The sequence below is a fragment of the Rhamphochromis sp. 'chilingali' genome, assembly GCF_963969265.1.
Source record: "Rhamphochromis sp. 'chilingali' genome assembly, chromosome: 1".
Taxonomy (NCBI): Eukaryota; Metazoa; Chordata; class Actinopteri; order Cichliformes; family Cichlidae; genus Rhamphochromis; species Rhamphochromis sp. 'chilingali'.
Genome location: NC_137929.1, coordinates 6,338,661 through 6,360,365, shown reverse-complemented (window position 1 = coordinate 6,360,365; position 21,705 = coordinate 6,338,661). Strand labels below are relative to the sequence as shown.

Genomic DNA, 21,705 nt, shown 5'->3' with positions numbered 1-21,705 from the left:
GGGCCTGTCCTTCCATGATGGTTCCTCGCCTTCCTCCACTTTCTTGGGTTTCTGCTGCCTGAGGTATTCACTGAGCACGCTGTCGTGATGTATTCGTGGATGTTCCTTGTCTCATCCTGGACTGTGGTGCTGACACTCACCAGTCCCCGGCCCCCTTCCTTCCGCTTAGCGTACAGCCTCAGGGTGCTGGACTTGGGGTGAAACCTTCCATGCATGGTAAGGAGCTACCTTGTCTTGATGTCAGTGGCTTCTATCTCCTCCTTTGGCCAGCCTATTACCCCAGCAGGGTGCCTGATCACGGGCAGGGCGTAGGTGTTGATGGCCCGGATCTTGTTCTTACCGTTCAGCTGACTCCTCAGGACTCACCTGACCCTCTGCAGGTACTTGGTGGTTGCAGCTTTCCTAGCGGCCTCTTCATGGTTCCCATTCGACTGCAGAATCCCCAGGTACTTGTAATTGTCCTCTATGTCTGCAATGTTGCCTTCTGGTAGTTTGATCCCCTCCGTTCTGACTACCTTCCCTCTCTTTGTTACCATCCGATTACACTTCTCCAACCCGAACGACATTCCGATGTCATTGCTGTATATCCTGGTGGTGTGGATCAGTGAATCGATGTCTCGTTCACTCTTGGCATACAGCTTGATGTCATCCATGTACAGGAGGTGGCTGACAACTGCTCCATTCCGTAGTCGGTATCCGTAGCCAGTCTTGTCAATTATCTCACTGAGGGGGTCCAGGCCTATGCAGAACAGCAGTGGGGACAGAGCATCACCTTGGTAGATCCCACACTTGATGGTGACTTGTGCTATGGGCTTGAGGTTGGCCTCCAGTGTTGTCCACCACATCCCCATTGAGTTCCTGATGAAGGCTCTTAGGGTCCTGTTGATCTTATATAGTTCTAGATATTCCAGGATCCAGGTGTGGGGCATTGAGTCATAGGCCTTCTTGTATCAATCCAGGCAGTGCACAGGTTGGTCAGTCTGGTCCTGCAGTCTCGGCTGACTGCTTGGTCTGCCAGTACAGGGAGTGCAGAATTATTAGGAAAATGAGTATTTTGTCCACATCATCCTCTTCATGCATGTTGTCTTACTCCAAACTGTATAGGCTCGAAAGCCTACTACCAATTAAGCATATTAGGTGATGTGAATCTCTGTAATGAGAAGGGGTGTGGTCTAATGACATCAACACCCTATATCAGGTGTGCATAATTATTAGGCAACGTCCTTTCCTTTGGCAAAATGGGTCAAAAGAAGGACTTGACAGGCTCAGAAAAGTCAAAAATAGTGAGATATCTTGCAGAGGGATGCAGCAGTCTCAAAATTGCAAAGCTTCTGAAGCGTGATCATCAAACAATCAAGCGTTTCATTCAAAATAGTCAACAGGGTCGCAAGAAGCGTGTGGAAAAACCAAGGCGCAAAATAACTGCCCATGAACTGAGAAAAGTCAAGCGTGCAGCTGCCAACATGCCACTTGCCACCAGTTTGGCCATATTTCAGAGCTGCAACATCACTGGAGTGCCCAAAAGCACAAGGTGTGCAATACTCAGAGACATGGCCAAGGTAAGAAAGGCTGAAAGACGACCACCACTGAACAAGACACACAAGCTGAAACGTCAAGACTGGGCCAAGAAATATCTCAAGACTGGTTTTTCTAAGGTTTTATGGACTGATGAAATGAGAGTGAGTCTTGATGGGCCAGATGCATGGGCCCGTGGCTGGATTGATAAAGGGCAGAGAGCTCCAGTCCGACTCAGATGCCAGCAAGGTGGAGGTGGAGTACTGGTTTGGGCTGGTATCATCAAAGATGAGCTTGTGGGGCCTTTTCAGGTTGAGGATGGAGTCAAGCTCAACTCCCAGTCCTACTGCCAGTTTCTGGAAGACACCTTCTTCAAGCAGTGGTACAGGAAGAAGTCTGCATCCTTCAAGAAAAACATGATTTTCATGCAGGACAATGCTCCATCACACGCGTCCAAGTACTCCACAGCGTGGCTGGCAAGAAAGGGTATAAAAGAAGAAAAACTAATGACATGGCCACCTTGTTCACCTGATCTGAACCCCATTGAGAACCTGTGGCTCATCATCAAATGTGAGATTTACAAGGAGGGAAAACAGTACACCTCTCTGAACAGTGTCTGGGAGGCTGTGGTTGCTGCTGCACGCAATGTTGATGGTGAACAGATCAAAACACTGACAGAATCCATGGATGGCAGGCTTTTGAGTGTCCTTGCAAAGAAAGGTGGCTATATTGGTCGCTGATTTGTTTTTGTTTTGTTTTTGAATGTCAGAAATGTATATTTGTGAATGTGGAGATGTTATATTGGTTTCACTGGTAAAAATAAATAATTGAAATGGGTATATATTTGTTTTTTGTTAAGTTGCCTAATAATTCTGCACAGTAATAGTCACCTGCACACACAGATATCCCCCTAAAATAGCTCAAACTAAAAACAAACTAAAAACTACTTCCAAAAACATTCAGCTTTGATATTAATGAGTTTTTTGGGTTCATTGAGAACATGGTTGTTGTTCAATAATAACATTAGTCCTCAAAAATACAACTTGTCTAATAATTCTGCACTCCCTGTATGTGTTATTCTGTGCTGCACTGCCCAAACTAAAGATCTGCTGAAGTGTTGGAAATGATCCAGATGTTTATTTTGGACGATGCAGCAGAAGATCAGACATGAAAGTGGAGATAACACAGAAGACCTGCAGCAAAGGGTCAGAGGTCAGACTGGGCCCCTGGATTCAACAATGAGCCAATGATCATCAAGCAGTGACTAAAGCAGAGCCCTGACGTTCTGACATTCATCACACAGTCAGAACAAATGTCTGCTGATGACTTCATCTCATGAAACGACTGATAGATGTCAGTTCATTGATCAGCTGAGCTGCTGATCTTCATCGTCACAGAAACATTCAGCTTGTTTCAATCAGTAAATAACTCCCACTACTCCCAGTTTGAACTGTTCCCACTCAAAATGCTGTGAGAACAATGATCATTGTAGGACTTCACAAACATCACGTGTTGTTTTCCACATGTAAGATCAGCAAACACACAGAAACTTCCTGTTGCCACACACGGCCTCTAAAATCTCTTCCACGCTTTCTGTCTGAAGTCCACTCTCTGTGTCGGATCCACAGGAAACAACAAGATCTTATTAACATGGTTTTCAATGTGTCTCCTTCCAAAAAGTCCAACCAATGAACAAATGTGTGTATTTGTGGAGGCCGAACAAAAGCATGACACATTTCTCTGTTTCTATAAACTGGAGTCAAACACAAACATGAAGAGTTTCACTGACAGACTCCAAAATGCCCCCACAGTGGATCAAAGGGAAATCCTACAGTGTGGCCAGAGACTCTTAATGGCTCCAACATCAACACATCCACAATGTTGGATCCAGTTCTGCCTCACAGAGTTACTAAGACACACCCTCTGCCAGCATCACAACAGCTCCACCTGCTTCACCTGCCTCCTCAGCATCTGTACACCTGAAGAGAAAAGAAAGGCTCCAACAGCTCAAATCTACAAAGGATTCATGAAGTTTCATCCAACAATAACATGTTTGCCTTCCACAGTGTGCTGTTAGACACCACTGTACCTCTGCCATTTCAAAAAGAGCAGCTTGGGAACATTTTGGCTCCAAACACTTTGTGTTTAAGTTCTTTGTTTTCTTTGTGAAGCCGACAACATCTGGAGCTTTGTGACTCATAGAAACATCATTTTGTTCTTTAGATGACAGCAGATTGGGACTGAATAATCAATCACTATCAAACCAATAAAGACAAACATGCTGATTTTACAGGAACTTTGTTGGAGAAGCTGCAAAGACATGAAACTGGTGGAGATCCCAAACCAGTTGATAGTGCTGGTTATTCCAAATAAAGCTGTTTCCCTTTGAGATGAAATGACTTTCTGTCCTGATATATAATAAAGATGTTGTTGTTTTTGAGCCCCTGTATTAAAAGTAGTTTAAAGTCAGCTTGAGTTTGATGTCTTTATGTCAAAGCTGCTCATGATGTTGAGCTGCTGATGGAATAAAAACAATATAAAAGCATGTAGTCCAGACTTAAATGTAGCCTGTTGTTAGCTGAGGTCCACACACAGTGTTTGACAGTGTAAAGTGTGTGAAAGGGCTGCTGGTGGAGCTCACTAGGATGAGCAGGTGACCATGTGCCACGAGGTGGAGAGCAGCTGGCCTGGCTTTGACCCGGGCCACGCCCCCTTTCTCTCTGCTTTGCTGTCACTTATCTTCACTGCTCTGTCCAATAAAGCTGAAAAAGGCCCCGAATCAAAGAAATCTGCTGCAGCCTCTGAAATGTCTTCTGTTTCCTTCCCGACGGCTTTTTCACCGTCAGCCCATCAGACAGTCCAGCAGCATTTATGATGATGTCATGATGTTGAAGAGGCTGCTACGGTGGCCTCCCATGACCCCCAGCCTCATCACAGCTGAGATGCAGACATTTGAAAACATTCAGCAGACAACTGAATAACAGTCCAACACAACAGTCTGTGTGCAGACACACACTGACCTTTCATATAGTCAAACACAGCTGGTTGAGTCATTTCTCTGTGAGTCTAAAGTGAATCTAGTATTTGAAAGTCCACTTCCTGTATTTGTTGTTGAAGACTTCTTCAGCTTCTTCTCAAGGACATCAGCTGCTTGTTTGGCAGCAGAGGCAGTTAAGAAGCTTCCTGAAAAACACTGAACAGTGAGTTCACTGTGGCATATGACAGATTCAGCTTTCTGTGTGCAAATGTGTCTGTGTCGACCTTTCAAATGCTGTTGAATCCAAAACATCAGCGGCTCCTCGGCTGCTCACTTCATGCACTTCTGTCTGTGTGACAGTCCAATGACATCACAGCTGTTTCCAGCCCCAGTGTCTCAGGACTGGACACCTTTAAACATGTCGAGGATCAAACAGCGTCCAGCTAAACACACATGAAACTATCAGAGCTGACAATCATTCCAATAACATCTAATGGTTCATGTATGTAGACACAGGACTACAAGGAAATGGCTCTCAGCATCTGGCTGTGGGAACACATGAGTCCCTGTTTGTGTTCAGATTGTGTGCATGTTTTAGACGTGTGTCACATGTAGAAACACAACAATCCCACAATGACACACAGATGTGTTTGACACAGCTGTGCAGCTGTAAGTTGTTTCTAATGATTCATTGAAGCTCTTCTAACATTCTGGAGACGATCAGTACATGAATCTGTTCAACACGACAACAGTTTGACTTCAGTGTGAACGTTTGCCATTAAATAACCTTCTTCATCCAGCTGACAGCATCTTCATCCTATGATGTTAACAGTTCCTGCTGTTGATGACAAACCTCTGACAGGATCTGCTTGAGGAGCTTTTTCATGTGCAGCTCTCTGAGCTCAGGGCTGAGCTGCTGTTTCATCTTTAAGAGCTGCTGCCTCCTCGCCGGACTTGTTCTCCTCTTCTTCTCCTAATGACACCATTTCTGCTTCATATAAAATTCAATAAAGATGCTGACATGTATCTGTAGCAACAACATCATTGAATCTAGAACAACTGGAGCCAAACCAGTGGCTCTGCTGGGATCACTGGTGAGCCAACACTTCCTTGTTGATGCAGATTTCAGGGCTTCCTTTTGCTCCTCCGTTATAACTGTTCTCTCTTCTCAACACATGATGACACAAAGGAATCAGCAGTGACAAAGATGATGCTGAAGAGAAGCACACACTTCACACATATAACAGACCAGTGCAGTTACACACACCTCTGCTCAACATCAGGCCTCAAACAAAGACACAAAACACTAACTTGACTCTAAACAGAAGAAACGAGCAGCTGTTTCTGTTCTGTGCTTATTTATATTTGACACACATGCTTCTCTTTGTGCAAACACACATCGCACTATAAGGGTAACCTCGCACACAATGATTGGACAGCACAGTGATGATGCTGGGAGATCCTATACGCAGCAACACAGAAACACTGAGAACTTTAAACAATGATGGAAAGTGTTATAAATGACTTGTTGGCCTCTGATCTGTCACAAACAGCTGAAACGTGTCTCTCATGAGTCACATGAAGGTTTTTGACAGAAAGGACAAAAAGTAGCTGCAGTCAGTTTGTGTCATTTTTATATTTATTCATCTGGGAGAAAAATCTGAGGGACATTAAAATGTGTTTTCAACAGAGACAAGAACATGAATATAACAGAACAGGTAAATGAACATGTTTCAAGTAAACAGCTGGACTGATCAGGTCCAAACACAGAGTGATAAACTTGTCAAACAGCTGTCATATCTTTATATAGAAGCTCTTTATAAATGCTGCTCACTGCAGTCTGTTTACTAATAATGTCAAAGTGTTAGAAACACAGAAACATCAGAATGGTCTTTGTTCACAGAAACCTGTCTGGGATCCTTTGTTGTTCTTTTGATGCAGAGTTACATTATAAATATAAAGAGTTATTTCAGAGTCTCATCAGTTTTCCTGCATGTCTTTATTTAACACATCAGCAGGGCTGAAGCTCTCATGTTAAACACACACTGATCTATGGACACGTTCATGTGTTTCTAACAGAACCAGGCTGTTATCAGCCTGCACTAACATTATGTCACACACACTGAATGTAACAGTGACAGTTTACATCATCACACAATCAGCTGTGATTGTTTCACTGTCATCAAACGAGTCAACAGGAAGTAGAATCAATAGAAACCAATCATTTCCTGACAGCATGTCTGATGGAAATAAGTGCAGGTTATGTATGAAGTCTAACTGCACACAGTAACTGTGTTACAATAAGGACTTAACAGCGCCCTCTGCTGGAGTGTTTCAGTACTGCGTTAACTAGAATACACCACCTCCTCCTCACACCACCTGCTACAGCTCTACTCTTCTATGACTACAGTCATCCACAGCACTGATGTGAGGTCACATGGTTCATATGTAAGGAGCACAGCTGACCTCAGGTCAGTTTAATGACTGTGAGCAGCAGCTGTGTTATTGTCACTGTGACAGGGAGACACTCTCAGACACAGCGCTCATGTCAGCTTGTTCTCATGCAGGAGGATCAGGAGCTCCATGTTTGTCTTTCTGTTTGAATCATGATGTGTTTGTGCCATCAGAGTCTGTCATGAGTACTCAGGGTTTCACAGCAGCTCTTCTGGATGCTGACGAGGACTCCAACCTCATGTTTCACCTCTCTGAGCTTCTGATGTCTGTGAACACTCGTGTTTCTTCTCTGGGCTCATCTGGACAAAAACACCTTTCTGTGTTTGGCTGCAGCCTCATTCTGACTGACAGGAAGTGTGTTATCCATGAGCTGCACTTCTGTGAGGAAGTTTCCTGCTGTGTTTCCTGTCTGTGGACAAACACGAGTGTTCCAGCTGAGGACTTGGTTCCTTCCACCTGTCCATACAGGACATCACGCTGTCTGCAGCTCTGTAAATGCAGCTCCAGGTCCTTCCACGTGCTGCTCTGTATTTGTGCAGTTTGTAGTGTGTCCTGGGAAACGTAGCACACATGGTGTTCTTCTGCTGTTTCCTCCTTTCACTGAGTGTGAAACACTGACGCTGTGCTGTTGTTCACAGAGGGGAGCTGATTCTAGCTGCAGCTGGACTCTGTCATCTAACTGAATGTGTTGGTGCTGATCACGGGGCTCTGAGGGGGGAGCAGCAGGAGGACTCTGGATGCTGACGTCAGTGTATCTGTGGAAGCTCCCACAGCGTGTCTGTCATTCAATATTGTGCTGTATATTGTATCTATGCAAAGATGAACAGACTGTGTGTTCACTGGTCTCTGTGCTGCAGCTCTGATGTCATCATCACTCCCTCCTCCACCCTCAGCAGTCCCAGCATGCTGCTGTGGTGCACCCCACCCTCACTCTACACCTGAGCCACAGACCACACCCTCCACCTCAATATACACCACAGTTTTCTCTGCTGTGGAAATGAGATCAGGAGGAAATCATCATTATTATTATTTAATAAACGCTCACATTAATGTGGGCTTATTTGTTTCATATTAGAAATATTAGTTGAGTGTTTTTAGTATAAAATGGTCAAAGTCCCTCTTTTTGCTCCTCCCCTCACCTGTGGATGGACGGTGCTGTTACCGTGGTGACAGCTTGGATGTGTTTCAGTCCTGCCTGGTTATCACTGCAGGAATCTTTCACATTTATTACAGGTAATAACGCTGATTTTTCTGTGTATTATGAACCAAATGTATCCTGATACACACAGAGATGGATGAGCAGAGGGTTTTTTTGCAGTTTATGTAGTTACTATGGACTTAATGCACACATATTATTAAAATTAGGGCTATAACAGTTGTATTGATGTATAGCAACTTGAAATGCTCCCACAAATGGCTCCACAGCATGTAAAAATATAACAAAAGCTCTGGCGGACTTGGTTCTGTGGTCAGTCTTAAAGGGTGAAGTTAAACTCTGTAATCTTCACTGTGTCACAGAGTTCAGTGAGTCCCGTTATTCACAGTATCAATCAGATCATCAGAGAACAGCTGATCAGCAATCAGTGGTGCCAACAGCGCCTCCTGTGGTGAGAGGATGCAATAATGCAATGTAGCATTTTTCCACTGAACACTTGCAGTCATGGAAACTGTCTGTTGGATCTGTGTGACGTTGCTTTCTTGGTTAGAGTTCCTCACAAATGTCCAGATGATTCTTCTAATGAGGCGTCGACCATGTTTGCAGCTCTTTGGAAGAAAACGTCGCCCTTTGCCATCCTTACTTTTCTTTGACTTCTTCAAATGCAGCTGAACTCCAGCTGGTATTTTCTTGGACTTTGCAGCTGTTTCTGGTCATCAGTTCATTCCTGCAAACCTCTGAAGCTGAACAACAATGATGCTGCATTGCTGGCTGATCCCAAAAGGTTGATTCTGTTCATCTGGACGTTTTCAGAAACGTTTGCTCACTGATCAGGTGACTTCTTCAGTCTCAGCTGACTGCAGCTTTACAACCTTACAAACAGCACATTTGCACAATGACTGAAAGCAGCAGCACCTGATATATATGATACTAATATAATACATATACATATATAATCCATACTAATGATGAAGGAACTGAGCTCACAGTCCATTGTTCATTCAGTGAACTACTCAGTTTATTTTGGGCCTCAGAAATGCTCACTCTGTTTGTACATCACTGTCAGCAATAGACTCATTCTGCTGTGTGGACAGGAACACATGTGACATCACTTCCTGTTTGTTTGTGACTGAAGAGGAAGAAGTTTACAAGGAATCATTTAGAAGAGTTTCAAACATCAACTGATTGAATCCATGAATCTGAAAACGTGTTTGTGAGTGAAAGAGACAGACATGTACAGACTGAACTATCTGTTCAACAGTCAGAGTGTTTCTGTAACAGGAGACACTCTTTACACTCCACTCAGCACAGGGACACTGAGGCACCAGGAGAGCAGACCATAAACCCAGGATAAAGAGTTTGAGTGAATGTGGTGTTGAAGGTGTGGAGGTGGATCAGAGTGTCAGAGGAGACTCTGTAGAAGGACAGAGTGCCAGCAGGACAGTCCACATACACTGCTGCTCTGTTAGAGACAGAGGAGGAGGAGGAGGAGGAGGAGGAGGAGATGGATGAGTTTTGTATGTATTGTGTGTAACACAATAATGTGTTTAATATGCAAAAGAAGAAGAAGAAGTAAACAAATATGGGACAAATGGAGACCATTGCAGCTCATCCACTTTGTCACACAGTAACAGTATAACTGGAACACATTTGCAATTTAGATCCAATGTTTCTGAGAGAAAGAAAAACTGATAGAGATGTATGCATGTGTTATTATATTTATGTGTCCCAGATAATTGTTTTTCATCTAGTCATGGGACACCCACCCCTTCCTCCCAAGTTAACTGCAGCCAAAGCGAGCTAGTGGGGGTATTTAGACACTCACAACCAGTGGGGTAAAAAGAGCAACCAAGAAAGTGGCAGCCTGCACGGCCACAGATGTGCTGGAGGAGCTAGAAGCTCTACCCATGGAGAAACTCCTGGAGAACCTTGCTAAGCCTAACAGGGGACAGGTACTTCTGCCCAACCTGGCAGCCACAAAGTGAACTCATTTAGGTAAAGATAACCACATGCACCTAACCAGCCTGCACCAGCCTGACATTTCTTCCTCCTAAGTAAAAACCAATGGATGGATTGAACTTAGAGTCTCAGCTCAGTTTTCTATTTTGACCACCTGCACCCCAAGATACTCTTTTAAAAAGTGTTGTTTTCAGATCCCTTTGAAGTTCATAAAGGGCCTGTTCATTTTCATTCAGATGTTTTATTACATAAATGTTACTGTTTTCTTTTGATTTATGCTCCCACTACACTGCACCTCTACAAACAACAATGCCACGGACTGTCAGCTGCTTTTACATGCTGTGAACATGAGTAGGTTTGATCAGAGTTTCAATTATCAAAGAAAAGACAAACTGAGCAAAAAGAAGGAAAAAAAGACCAACTTCTTCCCAACTGACAAGAAAAATACTCGTCATGTTTTCATAATAAAGGATCAGGCTCCCCATTTATGACAGCTTGGACCAATAATGTCTGTTACACTGATGCTACTGTAGAGACAGGGTCAACATCTCTATTTAAATATAATTAATATACAAAACACAATAAAAGTTATACATGAATTATTCATTATTTTTACTATTGATAAAATTCATGTATACTAATCAAAGTTATACATGAGTAACGACATTATTAATAATGATTAATAATAATAATTCTAATGCCAACATGATGACTGTTCATAGCTCCTGCTTTGAAATACTGAACTTAAACATTGACCTGATGAAAGATCACAATTCACAGTGGCCCACTGTCAGAATCATTCTGAATATAAACTCATCGAGTTAATCTGAACCTTTCTCAAATGTGCTGTGAATAAATGCTGCTGCAAGCCACTGTGGGAAAGCTGTGTTATTATCATGGAAACATCTGTGACACATTCACAGAGGACGAGGACACAAAGGGACGACACGCAGAGGCTGTGTTAAAGTCAAAAATCCAAATCTTTAGTCCTAAACAGGCAGTGGTTACAAACAGGAAGACGAGCAGTCCATTAAACAGTCTACAGGGTCAAACATACAGAGAATTCAAACAGCTATTAAAAACAAATAACTGGACACTGAAAAACTTCAGTGATGTGTGAGGCACCAAAGGGAAGCAGCTGAGTATATTCAATGAATTCTCTTCAAATACAAAGACAGAAACTCCTACAGGCAGCATGCAAACTGAGCAGGATACAAAGATCAGAGATTACAAAATAAATCAGAAAAGGATTTCAAACTTACTGAGAGCAAGGCCTCTGTTACAAATCTGTCTAATAGAAAAACATGCTGTACAGATACAATACGCTCAGTGTTCATGGTCATTTAAAAACTGGCTCTACCTGAAACACTTCAATATTTTATGAAGTCACTGAGTCGACCATTTCTACAGTTTGTTTCCTTCATTGCAGTTAGAGTGCGGCTGGTAAGGATGAAAACACACACAGAGCGTAAATTGTCTTTGTTAGTAACAAACGTCAGCAAAGAAAAGACAAAACACACAAACACTCTCATGATATTCATGAATCATTAGAAAGCATCCAAACATTCTGCTCGTGGACTTTTACAGTCTTATTTGCACTCGCTCATCTTCATAATCATCCTGATCAATACATGACAGGGGAGGCTTTGAGGTAGGCGGGGCTCTCTGCTGATGTCAGCATGAAAGGCAGGACCAGCGTCTGCCACATGTTGGTGAAACATCACAGTACACTGGCGTGGTTTTCTTTCCAGATGTTGGACGTTTGACACTTCAACGTTGAGGCCAACAAGAAGACACAGTTTTGGGTCGGGTTGCTGCAGGGTTTCTAACTGAGCAAAAGCAGAAGCACACAGACCAACAGGGATCAGATGCTGAGTGTTAGAGGAACATCTGTGCTGATCACTGAATGCTGCTGTGGTCTCTTGTTGAAGTTGGCTGGTGGGACAGTCTAATAGTGATATCCTGCCCATCGGAGGAACACTTTTAAAAACACATGCAATACTTTGTTTGTATTACAGTCACAGTTAATGTTATTTTTGTCCTTTAAAAGTGTTGCTGTACTATAAAGTCCTATAATTTGAGGCTAAAATGGCTCAGAGAGTCTCTCTCTCAGAGGATCTCCTTTGAAAGTGGAGACGGCTTTATCCGCTGATCCACGTCACTTTACCTGGATGTTTTCTTTGAAGCTGGATGAAGACTCCTCTCCCTCACTCCTGCTGCAGCTGTGTGGTCCAGTTGGCCTCTGAGGTCACAGTCAACATCTGTAGCAGAAGAGGGGAAATAAAAGTCCAGGTTACCAAAACTGGGAGCTTTTCCAAAATAGAGCGTAACTGGACTTTTTCAGCCTTACAGGCAGATAGTCGTCTGAAGCTGCAGCTTTTTCTTTTTAGCTTTTTCCAATCTCTGCTCTCGGCTTTCTTTGAGAACATGTCTGCTTTCTTGGCATGGGTCTGTCTGCTGTTGGTGAAGAGACTAAATCCACATACTCGCTACTAAGATCTCCTCAAGTAGTCTCAACCAGATTACAGTTTAAGAGTAAATGTCTCCTGAGAGTTTCACCTTGGGGAGATGATGTCTTGCTAACATGCAATCATGAGCATTAATCTATGAGGTGAAAAAGTAATTTTAAAAGCTCCAGCCACAAGTTTTATTTCATCTGTGTTTTGGTCAGAGTCCCATCAGACCTCCAGAATGGTGTCAGAGTGTTTTCTATCCACGTGATGAGCACAGGCCTCAGGTCCAGACCTCCACGGGCACCATAGCCTTTTTGGAGCTAATAGGTGCAAGAAGGTTTTGTTGGGATAGGAACTGAAGAGGAAACTGACGAGGAAGGCAAGGATCTTCTTCAGCTCCTCCGAGCCGGGACCTCTTTGTGTAGGCCAGCATTGGCCAGGTAGCCCTCCAGCATCGCTGGATGGCCGACAGTGGAAAACCTAGAGGAGTAGGAGAGAAACAGCAGCTTGGAGCATGTCTTTATACTGTTTAGTTTTTAGAGCCACAGACTTTCTTTTAACGTCATTGTTCAGGATCTATGACTGATTATGTATTTATTGTATTCCTCCATGACTGTGTGACAGCAAGTGGAAAAAACCAGCTTCACCTTTGTTGATATGCTTGTAATTTTAATATTGATTAAATGGCCCATGAAATAATAGAAAGCTCATATATGAAAATGTATTTTAAGAAGTAAAATGTTAATCTGAGTACAAAGGAGTACACTCACCTTCTGGTAGATGGAGGTGTAGCGAGCGCTGGTGAACATCCAGGCCTCCTCGTAGAACTGATCACTGATTGGATCCAAAACATCGATGGAGGATCTGTGTAAGCGCTGAGGATCGTCCTGATGGACAGAACAGAAGGAGAGTGAGACAAGTGAAGATATACTAAACAACACTGTGACATGAACTGAGCCACACACAGTTTGATTCACAGGTGATTGACACATTATTTGACCACGAGCAATCTTTTCTGGTTTGACGCCGTCTTTGTAGCCAGAAACCAGCTCTCTCCTCGGCTTCCTCCACTACATGCTTCCCCCACGCCAGTCTCCTCCGTCACTATAAAGGGGAGAGTCATGAGCTCCATCACCCTCACCTGTGCCGTCCAACGTCCCGCCACCAGCCTCCACTGCAGCAGGCCAGAGACCACACCCCTGCCACAATAAGTAAAAGTATATCCTTGCTGTACCCTTAATGCTAAATGTGCTAAATTAACCGCTGCCTTTGCCCCTTTGGGATTATTCTTATGTCACTGGGATGTTGACCTTTGACCTTCACATTAGAGAGATGGGCAGACATAATTAGTGTATGAATTTTAAAGTAACAGGTAATAAAGAGAGTGTAGCAAATGTAGTCAGGTTTATTACTCTGTATCACACATGAGTGCCCGAGGGAGGCGGGGCTGACTGGGGAGACACAGGAAACAGAGAGACAGGGCTGACTCGACATGAAACGATGAAACGTGGGACACGGGAACAGAAACTAAACACAGGCTGAAATGAACACTGAGGGAGGGAGAACTAAGATTACTGAGAGCCTGATAAATAAGAAGAACAAAAACCAAGAAAAACAAGAGTCAAAGAAAACCAAAAACACAAAGCATTGGGCCAGGACCCACTGCTGTGACATTTATATGTGATAAAAACATTAAAAACTGCTCACATGTTGAAATCTTTCTACGTATACTTTAGGTTCAGCTCTCCAGCCTGGCATTTGGTTAAGCATGATTCAAACATTTGATTTTGTTTAACTGGTTTTAATTATAGTTACTTTTTGTGAACATTTGTTGCAGCATTTAAAAATACATCATTTATTTTCAACCTTTTATTTGATTTAGAGCATCATATTTGACCAACGTAAATGTTTTAATTTCATATAAAATAACTGAAACAGTGAACTAAATATCTGAAATCTTTGCTTCCTTAAAAGTTATAATCCTACTTAAGTTATAGTGCAAACGCTTAAGCAACAAATATACTTGATGCTAATTAATTAATATTTCCCTTTGATGTTGCAACTATGCGGTCACTTCTGTCTTTAAACAAAATAATATTTTCCAGTTACAGAAATCATAAAGTCCAAACTAAAGTGCTACTGTTGCTATATGCACTTTATATAAATCATGGATGATGGTCCTGACATGAAGGAAGAGAAAGTTACAGGTTGCATCCTTTGACTTTGTCTCCGTGCCTTTGATATAGCTCGCCATCCAAAGTAGTGGTGTCGCTGTGGTCTCTCCAGGGCACCACTAGCCTGCACTATAATCACAGGACCACTATTAGCAAATTTTATTAGCGATTTTCAGAAGGACAGATGTTTCTGTTCAATTCTTAAATCAATTTTTTCAAACACAAACACTATTTTAAAGCTTCTAGAGAGTAAAATATTAATGATAATTATAATGACAATAATAAAAACAAAAGCTCTCAGATCCATCAAACCAAGCAGCAGAAAGAACAATAACTGAAGAGAAAACTTTAACCTTGTAGACTTCATTATGTTCCAGCTGCTCTACAGACGCTGTGACCTCGAACTTAAGCAGGTCGTAACGTATGTGCAGCTCAATAACTTCATAATCAGACCCTGTGGTATTTAGGCAGCAGAACAACTAAGAATAACAACTACAAATAATGTTTTTAGGTTTCTGTTGTACTGCAAGGTTCTGCACAGGAGAACCAAACCAAGAGCAAATATTACGTCTCATTTACACCTGAGCACGAAGAGCCATCAACATTTAGCAAATTGAATCATCTTTGTTTAGATGCAAGAAGAATCATATAGAAATGAAAAAGTAGAAATAGAAATCCAGAGCAAAGATATCCTCTAATTCAGCGTAGCACATGTGCAGCTGCTGCGATTCACGTAAGCATTCGGCTCGTCGCTGTTGCAGATTTTTCTCTCGCTGTTCTGGCTCACAGCGCTGCAAACACAGAAATAAATATCCCCAAAGGTGTGAAAGGGAGCTAATTAGTAAGAGTATTGTTACTCTCCGCAGGAGTAGTCCAGCAGTAGAAATCAGTCCAATAACAAGGTGTGTAACATCTAGCAGGGTGACAGAAAAACCCAGGGTAACTTCTAAGGACCTCAACGTCTCTCTCACATTGTGTTTTTTAAACATGCTTCCATTTGTCACTTCAGTCTTTACTCTGAAATACAGGAAGAGAAATCATGGCTGAAACAATTTCTCATGAAACCAGGGGTGTGGTCCAACAGTCAGTTTGGTGAGGAAGGTTCCTAACTGAGAGAAGTGACCCAGAAGTATCTGTGTAGCAGCCACAATGAATCCAGATCATGAGCTTTATTAACTGATCAAAGTCTCTTCTTTCATCTTCTGTATCATTTAGTTTGCATTGGTAATGCCCATTATTGTAATGCTTTTTTAAGACGAGCAAAACTTTATTTCACTTTGGGTTAGCTGGGATAAGTGATGGATGGAGGGAATTTTACTTCAGCCACAGAAATCCTAAACAGGAAGGAGAAGCAGAGTTACAGTGGATCACTATCCAGCAGGGAAACAAGGTTTATTTCAATTTCTTGGCCATGAGTGAGATTTACTGAGTGGGCAAATTAGGGAGACGACACCATCAGATCCCGAGCCCTCCATGTGTTAATCAAGAGACGGCTGCTGTGCTACATCCATAAATAATGAATAAATTAGGAGCTAAAGCTGAAAGGACAGTTGTTAAAGAAGAAACGCTTTTATGAGTTTTATGTTGCATTAAAGTATATGTTCATATTTTACTCTTAATAGGAAAAGAACAAAATGTACTACTCGCTCTGTTTATAGAAAGAGGAAGTTCACCCTATGACATTTATACGAACTTAGACACACACACACACACACATATATGCATAATTAGGGGAAACTGCTATGCTTGTGTAACCCACATAAAAATAAAAAGAACTGCGTCTATAACTAAATTGGAATCTTAAATTCCAACCGGAGCGTGTCCGTGAAGGCATCGTGACGCGTCATGACGCACGCCACGCCGCGAGGCTGCACGTGCCTGTTGTGACCAATCCTATTCGCGAGGCACTATTATATGCCTTCCGGGTTGTCGCCTCGAAACGACGCGGGGGAGAGGCGTTAGCGGATGGAAGCAACAGGTACATGGGGCGAGCGCTTTTCGCTGTTTACTATCTTGGCTTGTCTTTGAATTAATTGTGGATTGCGTTCAACAGTACTTTGATACCGCCGTGGGTAGATGCGTGGGGGGCTCGTATGTGACATCGCACGTAGTGAATGGTGAGTTGAGTCTGAATGTCTGTTTGTATTTGTAACCTGTATCAGTATGCCAGTGCTATTAGCTGATGGGATAGCTAAGGCTGAGGCCTACTACATTACTACTACTCTCACTCTACGTGGCTGTAGTCTTGTTATTAGAGATTGTCATTTATTTTAATTTATTACAATGGTTGTATTTGTTGTATATTGGTATTTTCTCATGAACCTTATTGTGTACACTGGAACTAAAGCTCGCTTGGGAAATTTAGATGAATTTTGCTAATAGTGGTCCTGTGATTATAGTGCAGGCTAGTGGTGCCCTGGAGAGACCACAGCGACACCACTACTTTGGATGGCGAGCTAGGCCCAACGAGCCAGAACCCCAGCTACAACTTTCTGCGGTCTGGTAGGAGGCTACTGCGGCCTACACTCTCCCCTCTTGGTTTTCAGTCCCCTAAATCTCACTTCCGAGATTTCCGTCTTGGAATCTTAGTGCTGATCATCATACTTCAAATTTCAACCTGTCTAGACTGTCATACGCGTTGGACTTCTATCAATCATGAAATAAACTTTATGGACATTGTTTGCCAGAGGTTGGACGAGGTTGCTGCACCGCTGTGCAGCGGATATTTTACAAGCTTGAATTATGTTTTATCTTTTCCCTGTCTGCAGAATTTGTAAATATTGGTATTTGGTAATTGCACTTTATTTTCACTATAAATAATAACTGTAATCACAATATCTGTGGTTGTATGTTTATTGTACTTCACTCACCTCCTAGAGCCGAATCTGATATCTTCTGAATTAGCCCAACTACTCACAACCAACTTAAATTATTTTAGCTTATGTACTTGCTACATAAGACAAATTAGTGGCGAGCCAGCCAGTAGGTTGTGTCAAGTATAATATTGTTGTGTACATTCAGTCTCACTATCTCACCATATTACTATGAACATGGACTTGTTGGAGTCATTAGGTGTTAAAATACCAAACGCGGTATTGGTCAGTGGCGTCCCCGCATATGAGGTTGAGGAGGTTGAAGATTTTCTTCTCCAGTATGGTGCTATTGAACGCTCCGTGCCAATAAACTCACCCGGCTCTGAGTTTAATAATATGCTCGTTGTTGAGTTTAAAACGGGGTCTGCTTTTGATTTATTGGGTCCGATTCTGCCGTATACATTTAAGCCCTTAAATAATGAATATCATATAAAAAGCTATGCGGCTACTGTCGGGTGCACAAAGACTAAGACTTATTTAGCTGACTTAAAACAAGTAGCAAAACTGTCTGGTCAGGATTTTGCTGAAGTTCTCCAAGAACTAATGACCCAAATAAATGGAGCTGTTTCAGAACTGCGCCCAGGAAAACCAGAAGGGCTCAAGCAGGAATGCACTGCCGCATCTGAACACAAAACGGCTGCCACTCCGGATCAACAAACCCACAACACGGCTATTCCTGTCACTTCTTCAGCTACCCTACATCCTACAACAACAGAAGGACATTCTATCAGTATGTCTGCAGCTGAGTTGAATCCACCTGAAGTACAGAGGTATGTTGTGGAGCATATAGTAAAGAGCGAAGATGTAAACATACGTTCATCTCATAAGCTGCGCATGTTTTCTGGGAGACTGCCACACCCACAGCATGAGGTGGACTATGATACAGTGGGGCAAAAAAGTATTTAGTCAGCCACCGATTGTGCAAGTTCCCCCACTTAAAATGATGACAGAGGTCAGTAATTTGCACCAGAGGTACACTTCAACTGTGAGAGACAGAATGTGAAAAAAAAATCCATGAATTCACATGGTAGGATTTGTAAAGAATTTATTCGTAAATCAGGGTGGAAAATAAGTATTTGGTCACCTCAAACAAGGAAAATCTCTGGCTCTCACAGACCTGTAACGTCTTCTGTAAGAAGCTTTTCTGTCCCCCACTCGTTACCTGTATGAATGGCACCTGTTTGAACTCATCATCTGTATAAAAGACACCTGTCCACAGCCTCAAACAGTCAGACTCCAAACTCCGCCATGGCCAAGACCAAAGAGCTTTCGAAGGACACCAGGAAAAGTATTGTAGACCTGCACCAGACTGGGAAGAGTGAATCTACAATAGGCAAGCAGCTTGGTGTGAAAAAATCAACTGTGGGAGCAATCATCAGAAAATGGAAGACATACAAGACCACTGATAATCTCCCTCGATCTGGGGCTCCACGCAAGATCTCATCCCGTGGGGTCAAAATGATCATGAGAACGGTGAGCAAAGATCCCAGAACCACACGGGGGGACCTGGTGAATGACCTGCAGAGAGCTGGGACCACAATAACAAAGGTCACCATCAGTAACACACTACAACGGCAGGGAATCAAATCCCGCAGTGCCAGACGTGTTCCGCTGCTGAAGCCAGTGCATGTCCAGGCCCGTCTGAAGTTTGCCAGAGAGCACATGGATGATACAGCAGAGGATTGGGAGAATGTCATGTGGTCAGATGAAACCAAAGTAGAACTTTTTGGTATAAACTCAACTCGTCGTGTTCGGAGGAAGAAGAATACTGAGTTGCATCCCAAGAACACCATACCTACTGTGAAGCATGGGGGTGGAAACATCATGCTATGGGGCTGTTTTTCTGCCAAGGGGACAGGACGACTGATCCGTGTTAAGGACAGAATGAATGGGGCCATGTATCGTGAGATTTTGAGCCAAAACCTCCTTCCATCAGTGAGAACTTTGAAGATGAAACGAGGCTGGGTCTTCCAACATGACAATGATCCAAAACACACCGCCCGGGCAACAAAGGAGTGGCTCCGTAAGAAGCATTTGAAAGTCCTGGAGTGGCCTAGCCAGTCTCCAGACCTCAACCCCATAGAAAATCTGTGGCGGGAGTTAAAAGTCCGTGTTGCTCGGCGACAGCCCCAAAACATCACTGCTCTCGAGAAGATCTGCATGGAGGAATGGGCCAAAATACCAGCTACTGTGTGTGCAAACCTGGTAAAGACCTATAGTAAACGTTTGACCTCTGTTATTGCCAACAAAGGTTATGTTACAAAGTATTGAGTTGTATTTTTGTTATTGACCAAATACTTATTTTCCACCCTGATTTACAAATAAATTCTTTACAAATCCTACCATGTGGATTCATGGATTTTTTTTTCACATTCTGTCTCTCACAGTTGAAGTGTACCTCTGGTGCAAATTACTGACCTCTGTCATCATTTTAAGTGGGGGAACTTGCACAATCGGTGGCTGACTAAATACTTTTTTGCCCCACTGTACATGTCGCTCTGGAGTGGATCTCATCTTAAAGGATCCAGCCATTTCAGAACTGCGAAGATCCAGACACATCCTTGATAGTCTTTTACCACCTGCAGCGGACATAATCAAGCACCTTAACCCCGACCTACCAGCAGAGACTTATATTCAACATCTTGATTCTGCTTATGGAATTGTACAGGACGGGGAAGAACTTTATGCAAAGTTCATGGACACGCTGCAGAACTCAGGTGAGAAGCCATTCGGCTACCTACAGCGACTTCAGGTGGCCCTGAGTTTAGCTGTTAAGCAGGGAGGGGTCAAGCAGGGTGAAGTGAACAGGCACCTGCTCAGCCAATTCTGTAGGGGATGCTGGGATAGTAACCTTATCTCTGAGCTCCAGCTGAAGCAGAGAAAATCCAACCCACCTTCTTTTGCAGAACTGTTACTCCTATTAAGAACTGAAGAAGACAGAGAAGCTAGCAAAACTCTGAGGATGAAGCAACATCTGGGAACACCAAGACACAGAGTTGCAGCTCAAGCTCAGTTCGCAGTAGAAGAAGAAAAGGGGGTCTGTGCTGCGTTGTCCACTCTCACCCAGCAGATGGCGGAGATACAAAAGCAACTTGCCGCCTTAACTGCCTCCCAGTCTCACCAGCTCTGTACTCCTGCTCCTAAGCAGCACCAGAAGCAAAGAACGGATACACAGGGGAATATATCACCTAACCCCAAGCCTGGTTTCTGTTTCAGGTGTGGGGAAGATGGACACATTAGACCACAGTGTGAGAACAGACCCAATCCCGCATTGGTCAATACAAAACGCAAACAGTTCAGTGAAAGGAAACCAAAATGGCAGAAGTGGAATTCATCAACTGGACATTTAAACTAGATACAGTTCCTGTAATGGGACGTACAGGAACTGTGCAGGACCCACATTGTCCCGCAAAGGAGGAAAGGAACAAGGAGGAAATTGTTCACTGTGTAGACCTACACACTTGTCTGAAGGCAACCACAATGCTACCTCATGGGTTAGTTGGGTCAAGATGCACAACAGAGGTGACCCTAGCAGGCCATCCACAGAAATACCTGCTTGATACAGGATCACAGGTTACTACAATATCTGTATCCTTTTACAACAATCATCTTCATGAACAACAAATTCAACCACTCCGTGATCTTCTCCAGGTGGAAGGTGCTGCGGGTCAAACCATTCCATATCTTGGATACATTGAGATTTCTGTCAAGTTCCCCAGAGATTTTGTTGGTGAAGAATATGAAGTAACAACATTGGCTCTAGTTGTTCCGGACGTACACCCTGACGTCCCCGCTACTGTGCTAATTGGGATGAACACCCTGGAACCCCTGTATGAACAGCATCTTAACCAGCATCCGAGCTATCAGCCTAGCACTCATGGGTACAGAGCGGTGTTGAAAACACTACAGCTGTCACACAAGCAGAAGGAGAATGGCAGCATTGGGAATGTGAGGCTACTAAGCAAAGCTCCAGTGCGTGTTCCGGCCGGCCGCACTATTGTCATCCAGGGCTCTGCCAAAGTTTCCACCCCATTGTTTAGCCAGAGTGTTCTCCTACAGCATCCTGCTTCCACCTTACCTGGGGGTTTGTGCGTCAGCAGTTGTCTCATCAACTTCCCAGTTCTTTCTCCATACAAGGTTCCTG

General features: G+C 43.2%; 2 protein-coding genes across 5 annotated transcripts in view; both read right to left on the bottom strand.

Moving 5' to 3' along the window:
• Window positions 1-21,705, bottom strand: part of LOC308397978 (uncharacterized protein) — a 339,745-nt gene that overhangs the window by 271,858 nt on the left and 46,182 nt on the right. The gene's annotated exons all lie outside the window — the stretch shown is intronic.
• LOC308411664 (phospholipase D1-like) lies at window positions 9,784-14,272 on the bottom strand. 4 transcript variants are annotated; one of them, XM_080905635.1, is made up of 4 exons: window positions 13,285-14,272; window positions 12,746-12,994; window positions 12,229-12,322; window positions 9,784-11,886 (listed from the first exon to the last, which is right to left on the bottom strand). In XM_080905635.1, exons 1-3 carry the CDS (start codon window positions 13,504-13,506, stop codon window positions 12,269-12,271), a joined length of 525 nt encoding a protein of 174 aa, XP_080761761.1. In that variant the 5' UTR covers window positions 13,507-14,272; the 3' UTR covers window positions 9,784-11,886; window positions 12,229-12,268. The 4 variants fall into 4 exon arrangements, 2 of the variants coding, with proteins under 2 accessions (XP_080761761.1, XP_080761760.1); XM_080905634.1 differs by having other exon boundaries at window positions 9,785-11,890; window positions 13,285-14,270; XR_013974437.1 differs by lacking the exons at window positions 12,746-12,994; window positions 13,285-14,272 and adding an exon at window positions 12,412-12,662 and having other exon boundaries at window positions 9,787-11,886.

Bases quoted from the DNA above. Each gene is read 5' to 3' on its own strand.
- LOC308411664 (XM_080905635.1), bottom strand. From the start codon at position 13,506: ATGTGTCAATCACCTGTGAATCAAACTGTGTGTGGCTCAGTTCATGTC. The intron at 12,995-13,284 runs GTGAGTGTACTC...CTACTCCTCTAG, and splicing joins ACACCTCCATCTACCAGAAG to GTTTTCCACTGTCGGCCATC. The intron at 12,323-12,745 runs GTCTGATGGGAC...CTTCTGCTACAG, and splicing joins ACTCTGACACCATTCTGGAG to ATGTTGACTGTGACCTCAGA.